Below are 27,251 nucleotides of genomic sequence, written 5' to 3'. Positions count from 1 at the left end.
TTATCTAATCAAGCAACGTCTTATAATAAAAAATAACTCAAACAAATAAAATCCTGATCATGAGCAAACAACAAGTTGCTAATGAAATTCATAAGCCTGCTCGGAAATACTTTCAACGCCGAAAATTCGTTCAAAAAGGAATAAATGATACAAGGCAAATTGATTTAGTTGAAATGATTCCATTTAGTAAAGAAATTAAGGGATATATATATTTACTAACCGTTAACCGCGGTTAAGACAAAGTCTGCCCTAGATGTAGTACAGGCAATGGAAACCGTTTTTAGAAATAGTAAATGTAGACCTAAGAAAATTCAGTCAGATCAAGGAAAAGAATTTTTTAATTCCGCTCTTAGGGATAAATCATTATACACACCTAAAGGCTTCTATATGTGAACGCTTCAATCGAACTCTAAAAAATCGTATGTGGAAAATGTTCAGTATGAAGGGTGACTATAAATGGATTCATAAAATCAAATTTCTTGTAGATCAATACAATAATTCTTATCATCAAACAAATTAAATGAATCCTGTGGATGTGTGTGCCAAAAATTAAGAGTTCATTTTAAAATCAGTATATAATATACCAAAAATATTCCCAAAACATAAATTTTCAGTAGGGGATTTCGTTAGAATAAGTAAATACAAGCGAGTATTTATGAAGGGATATGAACCTAATTGGACTGCAGAAGTTTTTAAAGTTTTAAAAGTTAAGTCTACAGGGCCTGTAACGTTTGAAATAAAAGATTACATGAGTAACCCTATTCAAGGTTCGTTTTATGACGAGGAACTTCAGAAAGTAAAATATAAGAATGCGTTTCTAATAGAGAAAATAATTAAAAGAAAAAAAAACCAGGTGCTTGTAAAGTGGAGCGGTTTCGACTACAGCCATAATATGCTTAAGTAATGAAACACAATAAAATAATTTCAAATTCAATTTTTCTTTTGTTTATTTACATTTCCGTATTGTTATACCCGTTACTCGTAGAGTAAAAGGGTATACTAGATTCGTTGAAAAGTATGTAACAGGCAGAAGGAAGCGTTTCCGACCATGTAAAGTATATATATTCTTGATCAGGATCAATAGCCGAGTCGATTTGGCCATGTCCGTCTGTCCGTCCGTCTGTCCGTCCGTCTGTCCGTCCGTCTGTTCTTCCGTCTGTCCGTCCGTCTGTCCGTCTGTCTGTCCGTATGAACGTCGAGATCTCAGGAACTACAAAAGCTAGAAAGTTGAGATTAAGCAAACAGACTCCAGGGACATAGACGCAGCGCAAGTTTGTCGAATCATGCTGCCACGCCCACTCTAACGCCCACAAACCGCTCAAAGCTGCCACGCCCACACATTTGAAAAATGTTTTGATATTTTTTCATTTTTGTATCAGTCTGGTAAATTTCTATCGACTTGCAAGAAAACTTTTTGCCACGCCCACTCTAACGCCCACAAACCGCCAAAAACGGTCAGTGTTGAGGACTCTCCTTTGCACTTCCACTAGTTGAGTAACGGGTATCAGATAGTCGGGGAACTCGACTATAGCGTTCTCTCTTGTTTTGTAATGTATAAAGGTATACAACAATTTTGTATTATTGAGTATTATATATTACATATAATGACCGTGTTACAATTATCTGGTAAAATATATCTTTTATCATCCTTATAGTTAAGAATAATTATACCCGTTACTCGTAGAGTAAAAGGGTATACTAGATTCGTTGAAAAGTATGTAATAGGCAGAAGGAAGCGTTTCCGACCATATAAAGTATATATATTCTTGATCAGGACCAATAGACGAGTCGATATGACCATGTCCGTCTGTTCGTCTGTCTGTCCGTCCGTATGAACGCTGTGATCTCAGGAACTACAAAAGCTAGAAAGTTGAGATTAAGCATACAGACTCCAGAGACATAGACGCAGCGCAAGTTTATCGATTCATGTTGCCACACCCACTCTAACGCCCACAAACCGCCCAAAGATGCCACGCCCACACTTTTGAAAAATGTTTTGATATTTTTTCATTTTTGTATTAGTCTTGTAAATTTCTATCGATTTGCCAAAAAACTTTTTGCCACGCCATTTCTAACGCCCACAAACCGCCAAAAACTGTCAGTGTTGATGACTCTCCTTTGCACTTCCACTAGCTTTATTATATTAAATTGGGTTTCTTGCTTATAGTTAAAATTATCAAAGCGTTGTGGGTTGTGTTTTATAGTTTCATAAAAATCTTCTCCTGAAGATAATATAAATGAATCTGTGTCCATATATATTATTTTCGTAGAAGGACTTTTAATTAAAAGAAAGTTATAATAAAATTCATACATTAGAAATTTTGAGAGTTCTAAAACCGATACTCCTATATATATGGGTTTATCAAACATCATTTTAGTCGGTGTTGACTCAATTGCTGCTTAGTCGGGCTCAAATATTTCAACGCTATGAAAATCATTTCTAGCTATGCGCTGTCTTAAACCTGGAGAATTTTGTTTAGATTGGTAAAGTTTAACTAAAGCTACTTGACGACGCTTTGCTACATTTTCCATTGTCTTCCCGTAAACAGCATTATTCATTAGCTTAAAAACTTTTAGGACAGAATGGTAAATAATTATGTAAATCATGCTTATCGGCAGGGTACTCTAGATCAACTTCTAGCATATACCCAATACTACCGAATGAATCAATTTGATCCCAAAAATTTAAACCCCGATAGGCGTAAATTATTGGCATCTATATAGTTTAAAAAATTGTTCGGTTTTTTTGGATCAAAGCTTTTTAGGTATTTATTATTTGCTATAGAAATCCTCTGAGTGCATTGAGTCAACCCTCCCCGAAATGCTCTTTTTAAAAAATTATACTATACTAAAATTATATTATATATATATAAAAATTCACTTATTAGTTCTAAATTTACATTAGTGAACTTGAGCATAGCATCCCATGATATTGATATATGCTTATTGCTTATTGTTCTTATGAATGGGACCTACGTATTCTCCAGAAAATTGGTCGAAGAATTTGTCCAGGTCGCTCGCATTTATCCCTTTCTCACAGGCGGAACAATTTCCATTCTGAAGCTGTTCATCGCTCGGTTTTTTGGAGTTGACCCAATATTTGTAATACAGACTTAAAGTTTTTTCTTTAAGAGGTTTACAAAACGTTGTATAAACGCCCATAAAATTATACAATTTAAATATGTAAGTTAAATATAATTTTATAAAAATGTGGTTCTATTTACCTTCGTAGGTCCACAGCTCGTTAAGATAACATAGGATAATCTTTATGGGCAACATAAAAAAAAACTACACATGCCGTATGCTTTTGTACTTGCGTGGTTGACGAAGTAGCAGAAGAATTCAAGCAAGTTTTGTAATTTTCAAGAACAGCCTCAATGTCTGCATAAATTACAATTGGAGGAGATAATTTTTTGTGATACCCCTTAAACGATGTTGTCGTATTAGGGTCAGGATAAAATGAGGACAATTTTTCGCATTCAAGTTTGTTGTGAGTAGTGCTTTTCACGTGATAACACTAAAGACAGTTTTCACAAAAATATCCTCCCGATTTTCCTTTCGACTGAAGAGCCGCTAAATAAATTATAGATAAACAATAAAAGATATAAGAACGCGAAAAGTGAAAATTTCTGTTCGCCGTGATAAACCAAAGACAAGTCCAAAATAGTGGCACAAATTGTTAGTAGTGACCCTCAAGTCGATATCAGTGATATTGTAGTGGAACTTAACCACTTTCATTTTAAAAAAGACTGTGAATTTATTTACACAAAGTGGGGCTCCCAGCGGCCACGCGATCGCTTGCGCACAAAAATCAGCTGTTGAGCTCAAAGCTCCAACTATCCCAGAGTCCAAGTCTTGACTAGGACCCTGGTGATTTGATGCATACTTCCAGGCGTGCTCTAAAAACGAAATCTAGAGACAGTATGAAAACAACAAGATACAAAGAGATGCTTGGCGATGCGCTTAGAAAAGCCGTCAATCAACCTGAGACGATGAACGGCGTAACCGAGACTACCACGACGGTGACTCCGACTACTGGCCCCTTTTCGAGCGCCAATGAATCCCCAGCTGGGCTTCACACCCGCAACCTAAACTCTGCTTCAGGTGACGCAGTAGTGCAGCGCTTCCAAACTGTAAAGCGCAAGACAATACCAGGCGCTTCTCCAAATCTTGAGAGGAAAAAATTGAACTCTGGCAAGAAGGATGATATCTCCCAAGCTAGCTACAATGGCCGAGCAAATCGTTTCGGGCTCCTCGCGGACACGCCAGCTAACATGGAATCTGAACTTGAAAGTGTCGAGCAGCCCAGCACCAGCCGCCAAGCTGCTATAGCTGCGCAGGAGAGGGCGGCTACTGGCAAAGCGCAACCAAAGCCACCACCAATTGTGCTTGAAGGTGTCAACAACGTCAAATTGCTGATGCTGGGAATTAAAAGACATTAGCAAGGTCGAAGCTAGAGCATCGCTGGGTGGTGTCATGCGACTTTACGCTGCTGATGCAAGCACGTTTCGAAGTATCGTCAGCTGGCTAGAGGACGAGCAATACGAGTTTCATTGCTACCATCTGAAGGAGGACAGACCGTATAGAGTCTGCGTAAAAGGGCTGCACCACAGCATGCTGACCGCCCAGATTAAGGAGGAGATTGAAAAAGCTGGTCACAAGGTACTTGATGTACATACGCCCCTAAAGCGCAGCGAGCCTGGCACTCCCACAACAAAGACAATACCAGGCGCTTCTCCAAATCTTGAGAGGAAAAAATTGAACTCTGGCAAGAAGGATGATATCTCCCAAGCTAGCTACAATGGCCGAGCAAATCGTTTCGGGCTCCTCGCGGACACGCCAGCTAACATGGAATCTGAACTTGAAAGTGTCGAGCAGCCCAGCACCAGCCGCCAAGCTGCTATAGCTGCGCAGGAGAGGGCGGCTACTGGCAAAGCGCAACCAAAGCCACCACCAATTGTGCTTGAAGGTGTCAACAACGTCAAATTGCTGATGCTGGGAATTAAAAGACATTAGCAAGGTCGAAGCTAGAGCATCGCTGGGTGGTGTCATGCGACTTTACGCTGCTGATGCAAGCACGTTTCGAAGTATCGTCAGCTGGCTAGAGGACGAGCAATACGAGTTTCATTGCTACCATCTGAAGGAGGACAGACCGTATAGAGTCTGTGTAAAAGGGCTGCACCACAGCATGCTGACCGCCCAGATTAAGGAGGAGATTGAAAAAGCTGGTCACAAGGTACTTGATGTACATACGCCCCTAAAGCGCAGCGAGCCTGGCACTCCCACAACAAAGCCAGTCAATATGTTCTTTATTAATATTGCCGCTGTGGCCAATAACAAGGAGATTCTGGCAGTGAAGACTCTATGCCATATGAGAGTGGTAATAGAGCCACTTCGCAAGCGCACTGCCATCGTGCAATGTCACCGATGCCAGCAGTTTGGTCACACGGCCAAATACTGCCGTAAAACACACATATGTGTGAAGTGCGGTGGAGAGCATCCTGCCAAGGAGTGTACTCGACCACGCAGTGAGGAATGCACTTGCTACAACTGTGGTAAACAGCACCCAGCCAACTATTCGGGCTGCACCAAGTACCAGGAGTATCTGCAACGCTCGAGGCCGAAGAGTGGACTTGGAAGCAAAACCGAAGGTACGGGTAGAAGTTTGCCACGCTGCACCACCGGAAGCAGGGCGACTGCCACCCTTCAAGGCAGCTTTTCCTATGCAGACATAGCAAAGCAGCACCAGCAGCACTGCAACGACAGGAGCCGCAGCCGACAAAGGACGACGAGAGATCAACTCCAGCAGCCTACGGACACCAGCAACAACATCGAAGTCATCCTCAAGGCACTGAGTGATAGCATTAACTCCCTCCGGGCACTCCAAGAAAAGCAGATGGAGCTTATGATGATGATGCTAAAGCAGCAGCAACAACAGACACAGCAGCAGGGGCAGATTCTTAATCTGCTCACTGCCCTCCATGCGCAGCAAGCCCCATAATGATGCCGCTGCGCATCCTAGTGTGGAACGCCGACGGCGTATCCACGAAGTTGCTTGAAGGGGAGTGTTTCGTGCGACGTCATGAAATCGATGTGTTACTGCTCAGCGAGACACTGCAAGGGGACAGAGGCGCCCAAGCTATTCGGCTTTGTAGCTTACATTGCCAATGATCCGAGTGCTGGCAACGCCAAAGGCGGGGCAGCTATCTTGATCAAATCTAGCCTTGCCCACTTCCCGCTAACACCAATAGCCACTGACAAGGTGCAACTCGCGCCGGCGGCTATTGAAACGGCACTTGGTCCTATAAGCTTTGGTGCGGTCTACTGCCCACCGAGATTTGCATGGACTACGGACAAGTTTAAGGACATTTTGGAAGAGTGCCAGACGAAATTCATCGTTGCGGGCGATTGGAACGCGTCCCACTGGCTCTGGGGTGCGGGAAGGAGCAACCAAAGAGGCATTGCACTAGCGAATCTCGTCCTTAACTCGGAGGTGAACTCGCTATCAACAGGAGGACCAACAAGATACCCGTATGGCAGTAGAGGCTCCCCAGGGTACATTGATTTTGCACTGACAAAGGGTGTGCTGGGCATTCACGCTAACATAAGTGCGGTTGTTGAGCTTAGCTCCGACCACCTGCCTCTGGTAATTACGCTGAATGCGGGGTCAATATGCTACCCTAAGATGGAGCGGCTTATCACTAGGCGTACTAACCTGGAGGTATTCCAATCGCAACTAGAATCCACATTGCCCCTCAACACTACCTTAAACTCTGGTCAGGATGTTGATGACGCTATTGAACTGCTCACCAACCATATCAAGTCAGCAGCTCGATTGGCAACTCGCAGCATATCTCGGCAGCCCGCGGTAGATCGAATCCCAATAACCAGGGAGATCCTGCTGCTCATAGCTGAGAAGAGGCGCTTACGCACTAGGTGGATGAGGTCCCGTCACCCGTTGGACAAGACGGAATGGAATCGAGCGCTGAGTAGGCTCCGATGCGCGTTGGTGCGGCACAAATCCGCATGGTTCGACGAAAGGCTCGCCAATACTGGAGTCGAAAGCGAAGCGACGCATTCGCTGTGGATGGCCACGCGCGCAATCAAAAGGCGTTGCACGAGGAAGGCGCCTTTAGTCGATAGCAACGGGACATGGTGTCGGACCGACTTGGGACAAGCGGAGGTATTCGCTGCGCACCTCGCTGAGCGATTTCAACCATTCAAGCTTGCCAGCCTGCAACAGGTTGAAGAAACTCAGGAGCGGTTGAACCAAGCGCTTCAAATGGATCTGCCAATCACGCCGTTTGAACCCTGCGAGGTAGCCGAAGTCATTGTGCGCCAGAGTAGCAACAAAGCACCAGGACATGACGTCATCTGCAACGCCACATTGAAGGCCCTGCCCAGTCAAGCAATCCTCTACATAACGTTGGTTTTCAACGCTATTGTGAGGTTGCAATACTTCCCTTATCAGTGGAAGCTCGGGATAATCTCCATGATCCACAAACCTGGCAAGCCGGAAAGGGAGCCCGCCTCCTACCGGCCGATCAGTCTCCTCCCTTCAATTTCGAAGGTGTTTGAGAGAATGATTGCTGTGCGGATTGTAAGGATTATGGAAGCCCAGGGGATTACCCGGTTCGGTTTTCGTGCTGGCCACTGTACTGTCGAGCAGCTCCATCGGGTCGTCGAGCAAATTCTGACTGCCTACGACAGCAAGGAATATTGCAACAGCCTCTTCTTGGACATTCGAGAAGCGTTTGATCGAGTGTGGCACATTGGACTTCAGCTAAAAATCAAGCAGACGCTGCCTGCTCCATATTATGGGTTGCTAAAATCGTACCTGGAAGGTAGGAGGCTCGCTGTGCGCTTCCATTCAGCAATTTCCACCGAGCACTGGTGTTCCACAAGGAAGTGTCCTCGGCCCCCTGCTCTACTGCCTATATAGCCACGACATGCCGCAGCCGGATGTAAGCCTTTACGGGAATTCAATGTTGGCCATATTTGCCGATGACGTGTGCGTCACCTACAGGTCCCGATGCGAGCACGACGCAGCGGATGGTATACAGGACTTTGCAGATCGATTCTCGGAATGGGCAAGACGTTGGAACATTGGCATCAATAGCAGTAAATTCAACAACGTACATCGAGGCAGCCCCTGTACCACAGCCGAACGCAGCCAAATACCTTGGAGTGCTTCTGGATTGCAGACTCACATTTGCCAAGCATGTGGCCGACATTAGAACGCGCCTACGTGCTAAGGTGGCGAAGCACTACTGGCTACTTTGTCCGCGCAGTAAATTGTCGCTATCCAACAAGCTGACAATCTACAAACAGATTTTAGCTCCAAACTGGAAGTACGGGTGCCAAATCTGGGGCTTGGCATGCGACAGCCAAATCAAAAGGATCCAGGCTATACAAAATAAGGTCGCAAGACTCATCACCGGATGCGAGTGGTTTGTGCGAAACACCACCCTGCACAGAGACCTGAAACTCGCAACGGTATTTGACGAGATAAACCAGCACTCGAGCAGATACCATGACAGGTTGGAGCGCCACAGAAATCGGCTGGCCAGCGCTCTAAACATGTTATGTAATTGTAGTAAAATCATTGTAAAATAGAAAAAGCTAACTGTAGTTAGCCGGCGCGCCCAAATGGGCTGAATCAATAGAAAAGAAGGACACAAAGGGGCTCCAAGTTTTTCCCGTATGCCTTAATAAATAAAAATTATTATTATAAAAAAAAAAAAAAAAAAAAAACTCTACGAGTAACGGGTATAAAAAGATATAAACATTTTCTGCCTAGAAGTATGCACTAAATTACGTGATACTCTGAGCCTAGCTTTACGCGACGGGAATAACGTCGCGGCATTTCGGTAAAAGCTTTACGTTGTTTAAGCTGAGTTTTAATCCACATGCAGGTTTTAATTAGCTAGCTGCATTTCTGCCAGAACAGAGTTTTGGATAAAAATACCAGATAGCTCATCGATGCGCCAGGGAAGATCTGGAAAGCTTTAGTCTGATTAGGAAATTTTATGCTGTGGCAGAGAAAAGGGGCTAAGCGACTTCATCCGTTTCCGTGCTAAATTCTTTTCCTTGTGAGATCCGGTAGAGTGCACATCGTTGCAGGTGCTGATAAGAACAATCACATAGTGCCAGTGTCCACGCGGATTGTGAAAATCTGTTTGCGGGGAAAAGTGTCGGCGAAAGCCGTGTTCATTTACATACAGATGCATAACCTTTTGTTGCCCAGGTCACGAAAAGAGTGTCAACGGAGGCAACCAGGCGGCGGACTGGCAGGCAGTGTCAAAGGCCGGAATTTTCCGTCTGGAAAACCCTTATCTTTCATCGGGGCTCAACCAGCGGATCGAGCTCAGCAAGCCTAGTTTGCGTCCCTGCCCGAGGAGCACCCCTGGGAGGGGCATGATGGAGTACTAAGGGAGCAGCAGCAGAAGCAGTAGGAGGATGTTAACAAATAATATCGAGTGCGGTTTAACTGGCCAACAGCGCGCAAGTTAACATGCCCCTCTCCCCGGCCACAGGGAAACAACACCGACCCGGCAACAAATCCAGAGCCGAGGAGTTTTAACGAAGATCGCCAACACGAACTCGGCCGAAGAGACATTTTGCCTAAGCATATAATTTTTTGTAATAAAGAGATTCCTTCTCGTTTCATACCCCGAACTGCACAGTTGTTTTTTTGAAAGCTTTTCCTCCCCCGGCCACAGGATTGTAACTGGCGCAGCCGGACTACGGACAAGGGATTAACAATGCCCACTACGCTTATCGTTCTAATTCTAGAGAGGTGATGAACATGTGACGGCAGTGGTTGTGGGGATTTTAGTAGTGAGTGGTGAAATAATAAATTAAGTAAAAAGTTATTAAACATAATGACGTCCAAGTGCAAATAAAGCAAAAGAAACAAACAAAATCAAGTTCAAATTGCTTCACAGGCGACCGTATATGTGTACATCAATCTCTGATAAGGCACCGGGATCGCTTGTGCAGGACAATTTACAAAAATTATACCAACAAGTTGCTGCGTGTGATGACCGTATAAGTGTACATTAATCGCTGATAAGGCACCGGGATCATCCATACACCCCAACTCATAAAATGATACCAATAAAAAAAAAGAAAAAAAAAAAAGAAAAATTTCAAATATCAAACTGCTGTGCGTGGTGACCGTTTGTATGTGGTTGGTATGCTTTTTTGGTTATTTCACCAGAATGGTAATTTCATCACTATGGTAATATTGCATCAGCCCATCTTTGCATTGCGAATGGTTGTTGTAATTCCGTAGTTCTGAGAACAACTATTTTGCGCGGCGATAGGCTGGCGCCGAATGCGAGTTTTAACATAGTTCTAAGAACAACTGTTTTGCGCGACGATAGGCTGGCGCCGCTGTCGCTGACTGCGAGTTTTAACATAGTTCTAAGAACAACTGTTTTGCGCGACGATAGGCTGGCGCCGCTGTCGCTGACTGCGAGTTGTTATAAAAAATTAGTGGTAAAGAGCTAGATCAGTTGAATATTAGACTTCATTGCGACCAGAACTCGCTGCGCAAGAAGTGGTGAAGAACTAAATAAGCCAAATACTAGACTTCATTGTGATCAAGAAGTGAATATATACATCAGTCGCCGCCAAGGCAACGGGATCCTCCGCACAGTGATTTAAAATAGATAAATGTGAGTTGTGTGATTAACGACCGAATATGTGTACAACAATCGTTGTTAAGGCACCGGGATCGTTTTTATTTATCAATTTACATGAACGCAAATTTATTTTACAAATAAAAAAAAAAAAAAAAAATAAAAAATAATATAATAAAACCTGGACAATTATTATTCATAACAATAAAAAAAAAAATAATAAAAAAAAAATAATAAATGAAAATAAATATATACACAGTGATACAGTTTCCTTTTGCAAATCAAGTAAGCATGTATGTGTTTGTGTTGCGCCGCTTGTAAAATCCTTGCGATGTCGGCGCATCCTGTACATTGGCTGCCGCCAAGAGGTGACGTCGCGCCATAGTGGCGCCGCGTTCGCTTGTACACTGTTAAATTCTGTTGAATTCTGTTTGCACACCACGCACTGCGAGAAAAGAACCACTTCGAAAAAAAAAAAAAAAAAATATATATATATATATATATATAAAAGCAATACAATTAATTTAAGAAAAACATTATACATTTATAAAAAAAAAAAAACAAGAAAAATAATAGAAAACAACAAAACAATCCACAAACAGCTTAACGTCTTTTGTTGTCACATGTTCACTAACCTCTAAATTACACTCTATTGAATACTTATTTAATTTATGCATTACAGTCAAAAACATAAAGAAAAAAAAATGAAAACTACAAAGTTGGAAGTAAGCACAGCAGCACTACACGAATGACATACAATCAACACTAAACACGGGAAACAAGGAAAAGAGGAAACTGCGTAACAGACACACACATCCAGGTTCTCTTTTATTTTCGAAAGAATACCCACATATTATAATACACATTTAAACATAGATACATATACATAGTATCACAAAATATAATACAATATATTACTACATTAACATACAAACGAAAACAATACAAACCAAACAAACACCCAAAATTTTCCCTATACAAAAAAAAAAAGAAAAAAAAAAAAAACCCATACATATTATTAATATACCTATTTACACTATTACTACATTATTACTACATTACTTACATTATTACTATTTTATATACACATGCACATTACTTGTAAACAAAAATACATTACACGTAAATGTTAAGGAAAAAAGCCAACACCGGTAACACAGTTAGGGGCAGATTAGGGTTAAGGAGCGGATCAGGTCTATCTGAGATAAGGGAAGCGACAGGAACAAAAGAGAAAGACCAGTCGGTTCCATCCCAAAACAATAATCCCACCAACGCTATGGATTCCGGTAACGCATCAGGGCCACTAAGCCCCACCGTTAGCAATTCTTCAATAAACACAAACCTTAATTTACAACAACTACTAACCCTCGTACATCAACTACCAACTTACGAAGGCCCACCTGACAATCTTGATAGATTTATAGACAGAGTAGATCAGCTCCTTTTGTTAGCCTCATCAGTGGATCAAGCAACATGCGGACAGTACTTACTTGGAACTATCCGTGACAAAATTAAAGGCAGGGCAGACGAAGCGCTGAATGTCTGCGATGTACTCCTTAGTTGGGATGACATCAAAGCAAACCTCAAGCGACTATACTCTAGCAAAAAAACAGAAGAAATGCTTGTTAGAGAGCTACACAATTTTCCGGACGGACTCACTATGGGGAAATTATATTACTCAACCGCAAAAATAAGAAGCGAACTAATGTCACTCGCCAGAGAAACAGACCCTAGTGGACAGACTCTCGCGGCCAAACGTGACCAATACGACAGATTCTGCCTAAATGCATTTTTAGTTGGATTAAAGGACCCATTTAGGTCAGCCATTAGGTATCAAAGGCCAGAGACAATCGAGAAGGCATACGAGTACGGACAGATTGAATTAAACTTCTCTAGAAGCCTGAACAAACACCAAGAAAACCGACGACGCGACAGCCCAACATACAGGAATCACCCATACGCGAAAGGACAACCAACTAATAGTGACTACAACAGTCGCTACATACCACGACAACAGAACTATAATAGCGGCAACAACGCTCGTCATGATAACACCCGACATTATAACACCAACAATGACAATAATAGCCGCTTTATGCAGAGACAACAAAATTTTAACAACAATAATAATAGACGCTTCACACGTCAAAATAATTCCGATAACGATAGTAATGGTCGACAAGATAGAAAAACTCTGGGCAGGAACCCCTTCCACAATAACGACCAACCGGATCAGACCCTAAGTCACCAAAACAGGAACAACCATAATCCAAGCGCTCCGCTATGCAACATCAACGATGATGTAAATTTTCTAGTAGAAGCCTCGGGAAGCCAGTCGGATACATAAGCAAGAAGACTCACGGATCTTCCTTGCCCTTTGTTTTCTTATCACCAAACTCCATGGTGTCAAACCCTCTCAAATTCCTTATAGAAACAGGATCTACTTACTCTTTCATAAATCCAGCACTTATTAATGAAGATCATATCAAAAAACTAACCTCAGATATCAATATCCACACTGTCCTCAGTACATTCAAAATTCGGGAATATACAGATAAATTAAATTTCAAACAATTCGGAAAAATGGTCAATTTTAAGTTCTTATTATTTGATTTCCACCCCCACTTCAATGGTCTCCTAGGCATGGATATCCTATCTAGCCTAAATGCAAAAATAAACTTTGCCGAATCCATACTAGAAACACCAGAAACCGCCATCCCAATCCTCACAAGGGCAAACCCTGTAGACACATTACATAACCTGCCACAAAATACCAAAATGCTACTTCCGCTCCCAGTAAACTTCATGCAGGGAGACTTTATATGCGAAACCACAAATTTGGATAATCAAATATCCATAACAGGCGGTTTATACACCGCAAACGCAGGATCCGCCTATTTCGAAGTCTGCAATAACTCAGACCAGATCCAAACACTTTACCTCGAGGAACCGTTACAGGCAGAAGAGTTCTCTCCACGAACCCACCAATATTTAAACTGCATGTCCACGGCAACAGATACAGAACGACCGGACGACCAACAATTGAACATTCAGACGGAACACCTCAACAGCGAGGAGAAACAACACATACTCAAACTATGCAAGTCATTCAAAAGACTTTTCCACAACGAAAACAACCAACTAACGTTCTCTAACGCCGTCAAACACTCTATACCAACAACAGATAATATACCGATTCACACAAAATCTTATCGTTACCCATTTGTACATAAAGACGAAGTTCGAAAGCAAATTTCAAAAATGCTCGAACAAAACATCATAAAAAACAGCCATTCCCCCTGGAGTGCACCCGTCTGGGTCGTACCTAAGAAAAGTGACATCACAGGCGAAAAAAAGTGGCGCTTGGTAATCGATTTTCGGAAATTAAATGAGAAGACTGTCTCTGATAGATACCCTATCCCGAACATTGCAGATATACTAGACAGCATAGGAAAGACCATGTATTTCACAACGATAGATTTAGCAAGTGGCTTTCACCAAATTCAAATGAACCCACACGATGCGAGCAAGACGGCATTCACCGTCGAAAATGGGCATTACGAGTTCACGAGAATGCCCTTCGGCCTCAAGAACGCCCCTGCCACGTTCCAACGCGTTATGGACAACGTTTTAGGTGACTTGGTCGGTAACGTCTGTCTCGTCTACCTCGACGATATAATAGTATTCTCACCCTCACTCCAAAAACATATAGCAGATATTAAATCGGTTTTCACAAAACTCCAAAACGCAAATCTAAAAATCCAACCAAGCAAGTGTAGCTTTTTAAGGAAGGAAATCGATTTCCTGGGACATATCGTAACCCAGGAAGGAGTCAAACCAAACCCACTTAAGATTCAAACCATCAAAGACTTCCCCTGCCCAAAGACAACCAGGGAAATTAAATCATTCTTAGGATTATTGGGTTATTACAGGAAATTCATAAAGGACTTCGCGAAAATAACTAAGCCCATAACGAGACAGTTAAAAGGGAAGAAATCTATAATAATAGACGATGAATTTAAACAAGCATTTGAAATGTCGAAAGATCTTCTTTGTAATGATCCCATACTCATATACCCTGATTTCAATAAACCGTTCACGCTGACCACAGACGCAAGTAATTATGCGATAGGCTCTGTGTTGTCACAAGGCCCAGACACTAATGACAGACCCATATCTTTTGCTAGCAGAACACTATCGGACACGGAAATACGCTATTCTACGATAGAGAAAGAAATGCTAGCCATCATTTGGTCTGTAGGTCATTTCAGACCATACCTCTTCGGGCGTAGATTCAAAATAGTCACAGACCATAAGCCCTTAATCTGGCTAGAAAATCTGAAAGGCCAGAATCCAAAACTACTTCGATGGAAAACTATCCTGGCCGCTTACGACTACGAAGTCGTATACAAAAAAGGGTCGCAAAACGTAGTTGCTGACGCACTCAGCAGAATTGAGCCAAACTTAAACATAAACGAAGACCCACAAATTATACCAATCACTTCGCAACCATTAAATCACTTCAATTGCCAAATAATATTCCGTACCGGATCAGCAACTGGGAGACAAGTAGAAACACCATTTATCCATAAAGTAAGACACATAATCACAGAACCCGTACATACTTTCGACTCCGTTACAAATACCCTTCAAACAATCCTGAAACCGAATAAAACATTCGCAATATTTGCACCAGACGATATTTTCAAAATAATAGAAGAGTCCTATAATAACTATTTCTTTGAAAATGACTTATACAAAATTTTCCGCTGCAATATATGCCTAACCGAAATTACGAATCCTCTTGACCAGGAAAACGAAATTCGTGCGTACCACTTTAACACTAATCATAGGGGGATAGATGAAACATATAACCATTTAAAAAGGGACATTTATTTTCCGAATTTAAAAGACATTATCACAAAAATTATAAAAAATTGTGATACCTGCCTAACCCTAAAATACGATAGACACCCCCATAGACCATTGATGCAAAGCCCAACCGCCCCAGAGGGACCATTAACAGTCGTAAATATAGACATATATTTCATTAACAATACTTGTAACCTCACAATTATCGATAAATTCAGCAAGCTAGCGCAAGCTTACCCCCTTAGCAATAGGAATTCAATAAAAGTCGCCGATGCCCTACTACAATTCATAAGTCACTATGGCGCACCACAGAAAATAATCTTCGACCAGGGCGCGGAATTTTCGGGCAGTCTATTCAACGACCTCTTAACTCAATTCCAAATAACAGCTCATACAACTTCATTCCAACAATCTACGGGAAATGCTTCTGTCGAGAGACTGCATTCCACCTTAACCGAACTATACAGGATAATCACGAACAAAAGAAAAGAAGCACGCCTAGAACGCGATCATGCCCAAATACTCTCAGAAGCAATAGCAACTTATAACAATGCTATACACTCCAGCACTTCCTATACCCCTTTTGAACTCTTCCACGGAAGAACTCACATATTCAACAAAACAATAACATTCGACAATCACCACGATTACCTTAAGAAATTAAACGAATTTAGAAAAGACATATACCCAAAAGTACAGGAACATTTAAACGCGACCACAGAAAGAAGACTGGCTAAATTAAACGAGGACAGAGAGACACCAATCCAAGTCGAGCCTAATGATAAAATATTTAGAAAAGAAAACCGTAGAAACAAGATAGCACCGAGATTTTCACTACACAAAGTAGATAGAGACAAAGGCATCACTCTCCTAACAACTAAAGGTCAAAAGTTACACAAACAAAAAATTAGGAAAACAGTTAAGAAAGCAGTGGAAGAAACATAAGATAGACAAGCACTATTCAATAAATATATTATTAACAAAAAACGAATCAAAAAAAAAAATCTGAAAAGGCACTAACATTTTTCTTTAACGAACTTAGGCAAGTCAGAAATAACACATATTCATTATAAAATAGGTTAAACTACAATATACACACTGTCTGATAATGTAAACAAAGTAAACTGTTATTTCATAAGGAACAAATAATAATATAAGATAGATAATAAGTAAACAAAGTGTAACTTTAGCATAAGATATAACGTTAAAAAAACAACACTCATGTTTTAAAAAAAAAAAAAAAACTGTCAAATTCAAAATGTCCTCGGAGTTCGTGGCATACACCAACAACACGTCACCTAATCACCTTTCTCCGATCCGGCCATTCCCCATTAACATGCCCCTCTCCCCGGCCACAGGGAAACAACACCGACCCGGCAACAAATCCAGAGCCGAGGAGTTTTAACGAAGATCGCCAACACGAACTCGGCCGAAGAGACATTTTGCCTAAGCATATAATTTTTTGTAATAAAGAGATTCCTTCTCGTTTCATACCCCGAACTGCACAGTTGTTTTTTTTGAAAGCTTTTCCTCCCCCGGCCACAGGATTGTAACTCGCATGCGCAATATTCTTCAGTGGCCAGCGTTGGCGTTTTATGAAACTTCTTATGGGAAGTTGGCAGTGCTAAAAATGTCCCAATAATTTTGACCCCAGTTAACCCCAGCACCTATGTGGGATTACCCTAAAAAAATTTAATAAGGTGAACATAACCCCAAGGGGTAGTGTAGATCAGTGCTATTGGTGCGGAATAAAGCATTCGATGTCCGACTGTAAATTTTCTTGTGCGTTAAATCAAAACCATTTCATTTAATTTCACATCATTTTCGCAACAAATTGGTCATAACCTGTATCGAGACCATTTACGACACTCATCTGAAATGCTTTGTGAATTGGATTGCCATTACTAGAAGCCATGAATATTTGACGAAAAAACCTCTGAAGAATTAGAACACATTTTTTTTATAATTTAAGTTAAGCTAGATAAAATCTAAGAAAATTTCTCTTGTTGCGAATTGAAACGAATCAAGAAGAAGAATGCCACTTTTGACTCTTTTGTTTAAAATAATGCCTTAAAACCAAAAGTGGCCTGCCAAAGCCATACGATTTTGAGCACACCTTCGAGGGAGATCGATCTTTTGCCGACGAATAAGATGCGTAAGTTTATATAACCTTGTTTTAAGTGCAAACCAAAACTTAAGAGAAATGAACTAAATGGCTATGCTATAAAAGAAGTTAAGAAATGAATTAAATGCCGCAACAACCAAATTAGTCATCAATTTCATAAATATGTATGCTAAAGTTAACATTGTTTTTCTCAAAATGTCGAACTCCGATTTTTTCGATTGGAAATTTAATTCCCGAAAAATCTAAGGTCATTCCACCATACTCTATATTTTCATCAATAATATTAATGTTATAGCTTTGAGGCTTTGTCATTCTTTCTCTATAATATAATATTTCCTTTGCTGGGGGGTTGGAAAAGTTATATTTCCATGGTTTTGATTAGCTATAAATGCTAGTATACACCACTTGAAATAAAATACGTCGGCATTCTGCACGTTTATAAGCGCATTTCGAGCTCTTGTCTTTTAGGAGCTTTAATGTATCCGTTGCGAGGAATGTTATCCAGTTTTATTATAGTAGTTTCAAAATAGTTAAAAATTTTAATGGCCCAGCATGAGTCTTTCCCTCGAAATTCGCTGCTCAATGTAAGTAAGCAATCTATGGCCGAATTTAGCTCATCAATAATGTCTTCATTTATGTATTCAGATTTGTAGGCAGTTTTAAAGCGCTTTATTGTTTCCACTGTAACTCCTTCATCTAATTGCTTTATGTATGCTCCATATACACATAGGGTAAATTTTATGGTTTTGTAATCTATCATACAATGCTTTATAATTTCAACAATATTTTTTTCACACTGCTTATAAAACTCTTTTAAATCAATCCTATTATTAAATGGACTATCAATTCGATATGATTTCACTGGAAATGTCGTCTCAGATGTAAGTAATATGTTATTAGCATTGTTCTTAACTTCTCTGGTCGACGCATTTTTATGAACATCGGATGCCTGATACTTTTCTCCGAAAGTAGGACATAAGAGTTCCCTTCTTAAATCAATTTGTTTTTTTTTTTGGGGGTGTTAGATATTTCCTTATCTTCTTCCATCCTCAATCGTTTTAAAGACTTAGCTGATGTTATAGGGTGGTCTTCTTGATGATTTGACCGGTTTTGTAGATTCTCCCGTTTTCCGCTACCCATTAAAATACTGAATGCATTTCGGGGTCCTTCACAGCGTTGGTAGTGATCATCAAATTCGCAATTTTTTACTAGATTAGAGCATAAGTCACATCTAATGTAAGAGTTTAACATGAACGCCTCGCAGGCTTTACTGTTTTCTGAGCACTTCGGGTAATGAAAATCAAACTCACTTATTTCGATGCATTGGTTGCACAAATCACAAGCTACTGATGATTCCATTTTGAATTTTTTAAAAAATATTTTTTATTTATATATTTTAATACGTGATTAAAATTTTTCACAGTAAATGGTTCTAGTCCACACAACAATAATAACGGTTAGACGTGATATCCCGAGCCAGTTCGAACGAAATTTTATTAAAAGAATGCAGTGCTGAGGTATTATAAGAACTGATCCTGAGCAATTTAAGGGGATCCATTTTTATACACGAGAATTAAAGAGTTTGACATCTACAGGGGGTGTCTACATTTAGAATCCACCTGATTGGTTCTCGAATTATGGAGCCTTCACAGATTGCAGACTGCACAGACTGCAATGGGGAAGTCAGAAAAGGAGGGCGAGCTATGGAGTCTGTATGCTTAATCTCAACTTTCTAGCTTTTGTAGTTCCTGAGATCTCGACGTTCATACGGACGGACAGACGGACGGACAGACGGACATGGTCAGATCGACTCGGCTATTGATCCTGATCAAGAATATATATACTTTATATGGTCGGAAACGCTTCCTTCTGCCTGTTACATACGTTTCAACGAATCTAGTATACCCTTTTACTCTACGAGTAACGGGTATAAATATCTTTGTAGTTGTTGCTTATTATATATAGCAATATTTAATTGCGTTGGATTTTAAAAATGTCACGAATTCCTTGTTATTCAAATTGACTTTTGCACATGTTGCCGCCGTAACGAAAATGCGGGCAAACAATGTAGCCAAAGTACGCTCCACTAAAATCAAAAACAAGAGAGAACGCTATAGTCGAGTTCCCCGACTATCTGATACCCGTTACTCAGCTAGTGAAAGTGCGAAGGAGGTCTTCAACACTGTCAGTTTTTGGCGGTTTGTGGGCGTTAGAGTGGGCGTGGCAAAAAGTTTTTTGGTAAATTGATAGAAATTTACAAGACTAATACAAAAATGAAAAAATATCAAAACGTTTTTCAAAAGTGTGGGCGTGGCAGTTTTGGGCGGTTTGTGGGCGTTAGAGTGGGCGTGGCAACATGAATCGACAAACTTTCTAGCTTTTGTAGTTCCTGAGATCTAGACGTTCATACGGACAGACAGACGGACAGACGGACATGGCCAGATCGACTCGGCTATTGATCCTGATCAAGAATATATATACTTTATATATCCTTCCTTCTGCCTGTTACATACTTTTCAACTTTCAGTATGCTTTGGAAAAATTTGACCCCAGAAAAACGCATCTAAAAGAATACGCTGGGATTTATTGATTATTTCAATTCTAAAGTTAACTATTAAATATTAATTATAGACAAACCGAATTTACACGTGAATTACTCGTTTACATTGTTTTTACACGGTTAAAAAAAAGTAAATAGAGAGTAATTTATCAAAAAAAAAATAACACTAAGAAGAACTATACTGAAAATTGAAAAGTGAAAAGAAATTAATATATATTTCTATATGTATATTTCAATATTTAGTAATATTAATTCTATTTCATTCTAACTTATAAATATTTACTTAAACTTACATAAATCTGTAACTATTACCTTACACTTCATTACGTACTTATTATTAGTTCTTATGCCCCCTTTTGTTAGTTATTAGTCTCAAAAGCGAAAATAAAATTGAATATCTAATATCTGTTCCTCCAGACATAGGGCACAGAAGGGTAGATAGGGTAGCGCAATCCGCGATCACAGTAAATTTTTCCTCCTTCTCCTTCTTTTGAACAACTATTCTTTTTTTTGAAAATGTTTATTTGCTTCCTCCGATTTTGTGTACTTGCTACCATTTGTCGCAAGCACGCTCAATTCTTAATTTTACTTAATAATGTCTGTAGCTAAAAACAAGAGAGAACGCTATAGTCGAGTTTCCCTAATATCTTATACCCTTTACTCAGCTAGTGGAAGTACAAAGGAGAATTTTTCACACTGAGAGTTTTTGGTGGTTTGTGGGCGTTTTTTGGCAAATCGAGAGAAATTTACAAGACTAACAAAAATGTGGAAAAATATCAAAACATTTTTCAAAAGTGTGGGCGTGGGAGCTTTGCGCGGTTTGTGGGAGTTAGAGTGGGCGTGGCAAAAAGTTTTTTGGCAAATCGATAGAAATTTACAAAACTAATATAAAAATAACAAAATTTTTCAATGTTCTTTGGGCGTTACATACTTTTCAACAAATCTAGTATACCCTTTTACTCCACGAGTAACGGGTATAAAAACCAAGATGAAGCGCATCAAGAGTCTCGAACATCACAAACCCGTTATTCAGCTAGTAAGAGTGCAAAAATATTAAAATATCCAAAAAACACGTAAAGCATTTTTGCTAATTGTGGTTGTGTTAAACTACTATATAAACTTATATTTATATGTACAAAATCAACTTTTTTAAAATGATTGGGCGTGGTGGCTTGTGGGCCTTAGAGTGGGAGTGGCAGCTATCTAAACTAAACTTGCACAACGTAAGCATTACAACTAGAATCTGCATGCTTAATTTTTTGCTTTCTAGTCCCCGAGTTTACAGCGTTCTTACGGACAAAAAGACGTACGGACAGAAGTGATCAGATCGACTCTGCTAGGATGACAAATCAAGAATAAATATACTTTATAGGGTCGGAAACGATTTCTCCTACCTATTTTATACGTGTTAACAAGTCTAATATACCTTTTTACTCTACGAGTACCGAGTATATTATTATTATATATATTAAGTATAATTATTTATTATTATATTCACAACGAAGGCTTTGAAACTGATTACTACGTTAAAACAATTTTTTTTTAATCGTATTAAATATATGTATATAATTATACAACTAGAAGAACTATTAAGCATAATCAAATCTTTGTATTCAAAATATTAGAAATAGCAATTATAGATTGAGCATACAAATGTTTATAATATACTAAAAATGGTTTATTACATTAAATGTTTATTTGATATACCAATAAACTAAGAAATTTTTCACGGTATATACATATATTAATTATTATCAAGCTTTTTTAATCGCTTATGAATATTTCATGAAGTTCAATATCCCTTTTATTAGATAAAAGAATAGAATATAAATATACATTTTTTCTATTGCAACACCTATGCATAACTTATCCTCGTTCTCCTACGCAGGCGTCAGGATACCGTGTCGCTTTAAAAGCCAAAGCTCTCGCCAATCTCAACAGTTACCGAGATGAGGTCTTCGCAACTACTTGTGCTTATAGGCTGCATTTCCTGGCTCTTGCTTTGCGATAGTAACTCAATGGGTAAGGACACATGGCTGCGTCCTGGGTGCCACAAAGTTGGAAATACTCGAAAAATGTCTATCCCTGATTGTGTCGAGTTTACCATTACAACAAATGCGTGTCGCGGATTCTGCGAGTCCTTCTCGGTACCTGCAATTCCCTTAATGGGTGCATCGGCTTCCGTTTTATTTAAAACACCAAAACCAGTGGTGAGCGTTGGACAATGCTGCAACATGATGAAATCAGAGGAGGTGAGTTCCACCTTTAGATCCCTATTGTTTCATAAAAAAATTCTAAAATCGTTTCAGATACAACGACGTGTGCTATGTATTGAAGGAATACGTAATGTGACTTTTAAAAGTGCATTGTCGTGTAGTTGTTATCACTGCAAAAAAGATTAGACGAGAACAGAATTATATACCTGAGCCATTTCTTAATACCATTTTTATTTACATTTTTAATTATAACATAATAGCAAATATAAATAAACATTCAGTGGTGCTCTGTAAATCGCATCAGCATCAAAATACTGAAAACCAGAATAAGCGATGCTACATTTCTTATATTAATTGGTTTCCGCATAAATTTTTTAAACATTTTTCATTCACAACTCCGAGAAAAATAATTTATTTACCAAATCTCGACTTATTGACAAGGTCGCGGTGATTACCAACTTGCTAAATATTTATACCAGTTACTCGTAGAGGAAAAGGGTATACTAAATTCGTTGAAATGTATGTAAAAGGCAGAACGAAACTTTTTCGACCATAATAAGTATATACATATATTCTTGATCAGGATTAGTAGTCGAGTCAAACTGGCCGAGTCAGCTTGTCCGTCTATCTGTCCGAATGAGCACATCGATCTTAGAAACTATAAAAGCTAGAATGTTGAGACTAAACATGCAGCTTCCAGAGACATAGCCGAAGCGCAAGCTTGATTCCAAATGTAGTCACGCCCACTCTAACGCCCACAAGCCACCCAAAACTGTCACACCGTTGAAAAATATTTTGATATTTATACCCGTTACTCGTAGAGTAAAAGGGTATACTAGATTCCTTGAAACGTATGTAACAGGCAGAAGGAAGCGTTTCCGACCATATAAAGTATATATATTCGTGATCAGGATCAATAGCCGAGCCGATCTGGCCATGTCCGTCCGTCTGTCCGTCCGTATGAACGTCGAGATCTCAGGAACTACAAATGCTAGAAAGTTCAGATTAAGCATACAGACTCCAAAAACATAGAAGCAGCGCAAGTTTGTCGATTCATGTTTCCACGCCAGTGCGCGTGGCAAAAAGTTTTTTGACAAATCGATAGAAATTTACAAGACCAATACAAAAATGAAAAATTTCAAAACAATTTTTAAAAGTGTGGCCGTGGCAGCTTTGGGCGGTTTGTGGGCGTTAGAGTGGGCGTGGCAGAAAGTTGTTTGGCGAATTGATATAAATTTACAAGACCAATACAAACAAGAGAGAACGCTATAGTCGAGTTCCCCGACTATCTGATACCCGTTACTCAGCTAGTAGAAGTGCAGGTTTGTGGGCGTTAGAGTGGGCGTGGCAAAAAGTTTTTTGGCAAATCGATAGAAATTTAGACGACTAATACAAAAATGAAAAAATATCTAAACATTTTTCAAAAGTGTGGGCGTGGCAGCTTTGGGCGGTTTGTGGGCGTTAGAGTGGGCGTGGCAAAAAGTTCTTTGGCAAATCGATAGAAATTTGGAAGACTAATACAAAAATAAAAAAATATCAAAACATTTTTCAAAAGTGTGGGCGTGGCAGCTTTGGGCGGTTTGTGGGCGTTAGAGTGGGCGTGGCAAAATTTTTTTTGACAAATCGATAGAAATTTACAACACCAATACAAAAATGAAAAAATATCAAAACATTTTTCAAAAGTGTGGGCGTGGCAGTTTTGGGCGGTTTGTGGGCGTTAGAGTGGGCGTGGCAGCATGATTCGACAAACTTACGCTGCGTCTATGTCCCTGGAGTCTGTATGCTTAATCTCAACTTTCTAGCTTTTGTAGTTCCTGAGATCTCGACGTTCATACGGACAGACAGACGGACAGACGGACGGACAGACGGACAGACGGACGGACAGACGGACATGGCCAAATCGACTCGGCTATTGATCCTGATCAAGAATATTTATACTTTTTACGGTCGGAAACGGTTCCTTCTGCCTGTTACATACTTTTCAACGAATCAAGTATACCCTTTTACTCTACGAGTAACGGGTATAAAAAGAAAAAATATCAAATTATTTTCCAAAAGTGCGGGCGTGGAAGTTTTGGTCGGTTTGTGGGCTCTAGAGTGGGCGTGGCAACATGAATCAACAAACTTTCGCTGCTTCTATGTCTCTGGAGTCTGTATGCTTAATCTGAGTTTTTGTAGTTCCTAAGATTTCGACGTTCATACGGACGGACGAACGGACAGATAGACAGACGGACGGACAAAGCCAGATCGACTCGGCTATTGATCCTGATCAAGAATATTTATACTTTTTATGGTCGGAAACGGTTCCTTCTGCCTGTTACATACTTTTCAACGAATCAAGTATACCCTTTTACTCTACGAGTAACGGGTATAACAATTGCAATGAACAAGTAATTAGAGAAGCAGAATATAGGTTCTGTTGTCAGCTTCTTATTGACTTCGCAACAAGAGAGAACGCTATAGTCGAGTTCCCCGACTATCTGATACCCGTTACTCAGCTAGTGGAAGGGAGAAGGAGAGTCTTAAACACAGTTTTTGGCGGTTTGTAGGCGTTATAGTGGGCGTGGCAAAAAGTTTTTTGCCAAATCGATAGAAATTTACAAGACTAATACAAAAATGAAAAAATATCAAAACATTTTTTTGAAGTGTGGGCGTAGCAGCTTTGGGCGGTTTGTAGGCGATAGAGTGGGCGTGGCAAAAAGTTTTTTGCAAATTGATAGAAATTTACAAGACCAATACAAAAATGAAAAAATATCAAAACATTTTTTAAAAGTGTGGGCGTAGCAGCTTTGGGCGGTTTGTGGGCGTTAGAGTGGGCGTGGCAACATGAATTGACAAACTTGCGCTGCGTCTATGTCTCTGGAGTCTGTATGCTTAATCTCAACTTTCTAGCTTTTGTAGTTCCTGAGATCACAGCGTTTATACGGACGGACAGACAGACGGACATGGTCATATCGACTCGGCTATTGGTCCTGATCAAGAATATATATACTTTATATGGTCGGAAACGCTTCCTTCTGCCTGTTACATACTTTTCAACGAATCTAGTATACCCTTTTACTCTACGAGTAACGGGTATAATAATAAGAAAGAATTCTAGAAATAATATTACGGCTGATTCACTTGCAGAACTATCATCAGATCACTCACCAGTTTTACTTGCTCTCAGGCATCGACCACATATAACTGAGCACACCTACAGGCTGACAGGCAACAGGACCAACTGGGCAAGGTACACGAAATATATTTGTACTCACATGGTACCAACTCAAACAGTGTCTACCCATGAGGATATTGACCGCCTGACCGAATCGATGGAGGAAAATCTTGTTGCTGCAGCCAAGGCCTCTACCCCTCCAGACACACACAAAATGACAAATCATACCAAGACAACTCGCGAAATCGAACAGCTAGTACTTGAAAAACGAAGACTAAGAAGAAAATGGCAGAATCACAGATCCCCAAAGGCTAAGAAACAGCTAAAAATAGCAACACGTAGACTAACCAGGGCACTTAAGCTTGAGGAAGCAAACGCCCAGCATCTATATATCAAACAACTATCGCCCACCAGCAAGAAGAACACAAAAATATTCAGCCACCAGCAGAAACAGTCGTTCCACTGCGAGGCCCCTCAGGAAGCTGGTTACAAAGCGAACAAGATAAAGCAAGTGCATTCGCCGATCACCTTCAAGGCGTATTCAAACCAAATACTGCTAGCAACTCATTTGTCCTACCTGTAGCAATTAAAATCCAGCCACCAATAAATCCAATAACATTTAGTCAACGTGAGATAGCATCTATAATAAAAGATCTTGAGCCCAAAAAATCACCTGGACACGACTTGGTGACACCAAAAATGATCATAGAACTTCCACCGTGTGCGGTTCTGACCTTATGCAATCTCTTTCACGCTATTACGAAACTTTGATACTATCCCCGAAGGTGGAAAAAGGCGGTCATAGTGATGATTCCCAAACCAGGCAAAGACAAAACGCAACCCTCATCCTACAGACCAATCAGTCTCCTATCGTATCTCTCGAAACTGTTTGAAAAGGCATTTTTAAAACACCTAGCTTCCTACTTAAGAATGCGAAACACAATACCATCATATCAATTTGGTTTTCGCAAAAATCATGGAACGATCGAACAGGTCAATCGCATCACAAACGAAATTCGTACTGCTTTTGAGCACCGGGAATACTGCTCAGCAATATTCTTAGATGTCGCACAAGCATTTGACCGAGTCTTGCTGGAAGGACTAATGTACAAGATAACAAAACTGTTCCCGCAGAATACCCACAAAGTGTTCGAATCTTATCTCTTCAAAAAAGTGCTCTCAATCAGGTGTAACAGTTCGACTTCACACGACCGCGTCATCAATGCTGGAGTTCCCCAAGGAAGTGTGCTGGGCCCCGTTCTTTACACTTTATATACAGCAGACATGCCTACAAACTATCAGCTCACAACCTCTACGTTTGCTGACGATACCGCAATACTCAGCCGATCCAAATGCCCATCAAAGGCAACAGAAAAACTTGACTGTCATCTTAAAACAGTGGAAAGGTGGTTTGCGGACTGGCGCATTAAGATAAACGAGACCAAAAGCAGACATGTAACATTCACACTGAATAGACAAACCTGCCCACCATGTACCCTAAACAATACACTCATCCCACAATCAGACGTAGTAACATATCTCGGGGTTCACCTAGATAGACGCCTCACCTGGCGGCGACATATAGAATCTAAAAGGACTCATATGAAGCTTAAAGCAGGCAATCTCCACTGGGCCGTCTCTAACTAATACAACTATTTAACATTGTACTTAAACT

At 40.2% G+C, this 27,251-nt stretch overlaps 1 protein-coding gene across 1 annotated transcript; it reads left to right on the top strand.

Moving 5' to 3' along the window:
- The first annotated feature begins 22,116 nt into the window (after nt 1–22,116).
- Nucleotides 22,117–22,738, top strand: LOC120455161 (thyrostimulin alpha-2 subunit). Its single transcript, XM_039641087.1, has 2 exons — nt 22,117–22,455; nt 22,513–22,738. Exons 1-2 carry the CDS (start codon nt 22,153–22,155, stop codon nt 22,603–22,605), a joined length of 396 nt encoding a protein of 131 aa, XP_039497021.1. The 5' UTR covers nt 22,117–22,152; the 3' UTR covers nt 22,606–22,738.
- The last annotated feature ends 4,513 nt before the right edge of the window (nt 22,739–27,251 follow it).

The sequence above is a fragment of the Drosophila santomea genome, chromosome 2L (assembly GCF_016746245.2).
Source record: "Drosophila santomea strain STO CAGO 1482 chromosome 2L, Prin_Dsan_1.1, whole genome shotgun sequence".
Lineage (NCBI taxonomy): Eukaryota > Metazoa > Arthropoda > Insecta > Diptera > Drosophilidae > Drosophila > Drosophila santomea.
Note: the sequence above shows the minus strand (reverse complement) of the source record. Positions and strands in the feature narration are given on the sequence as shown.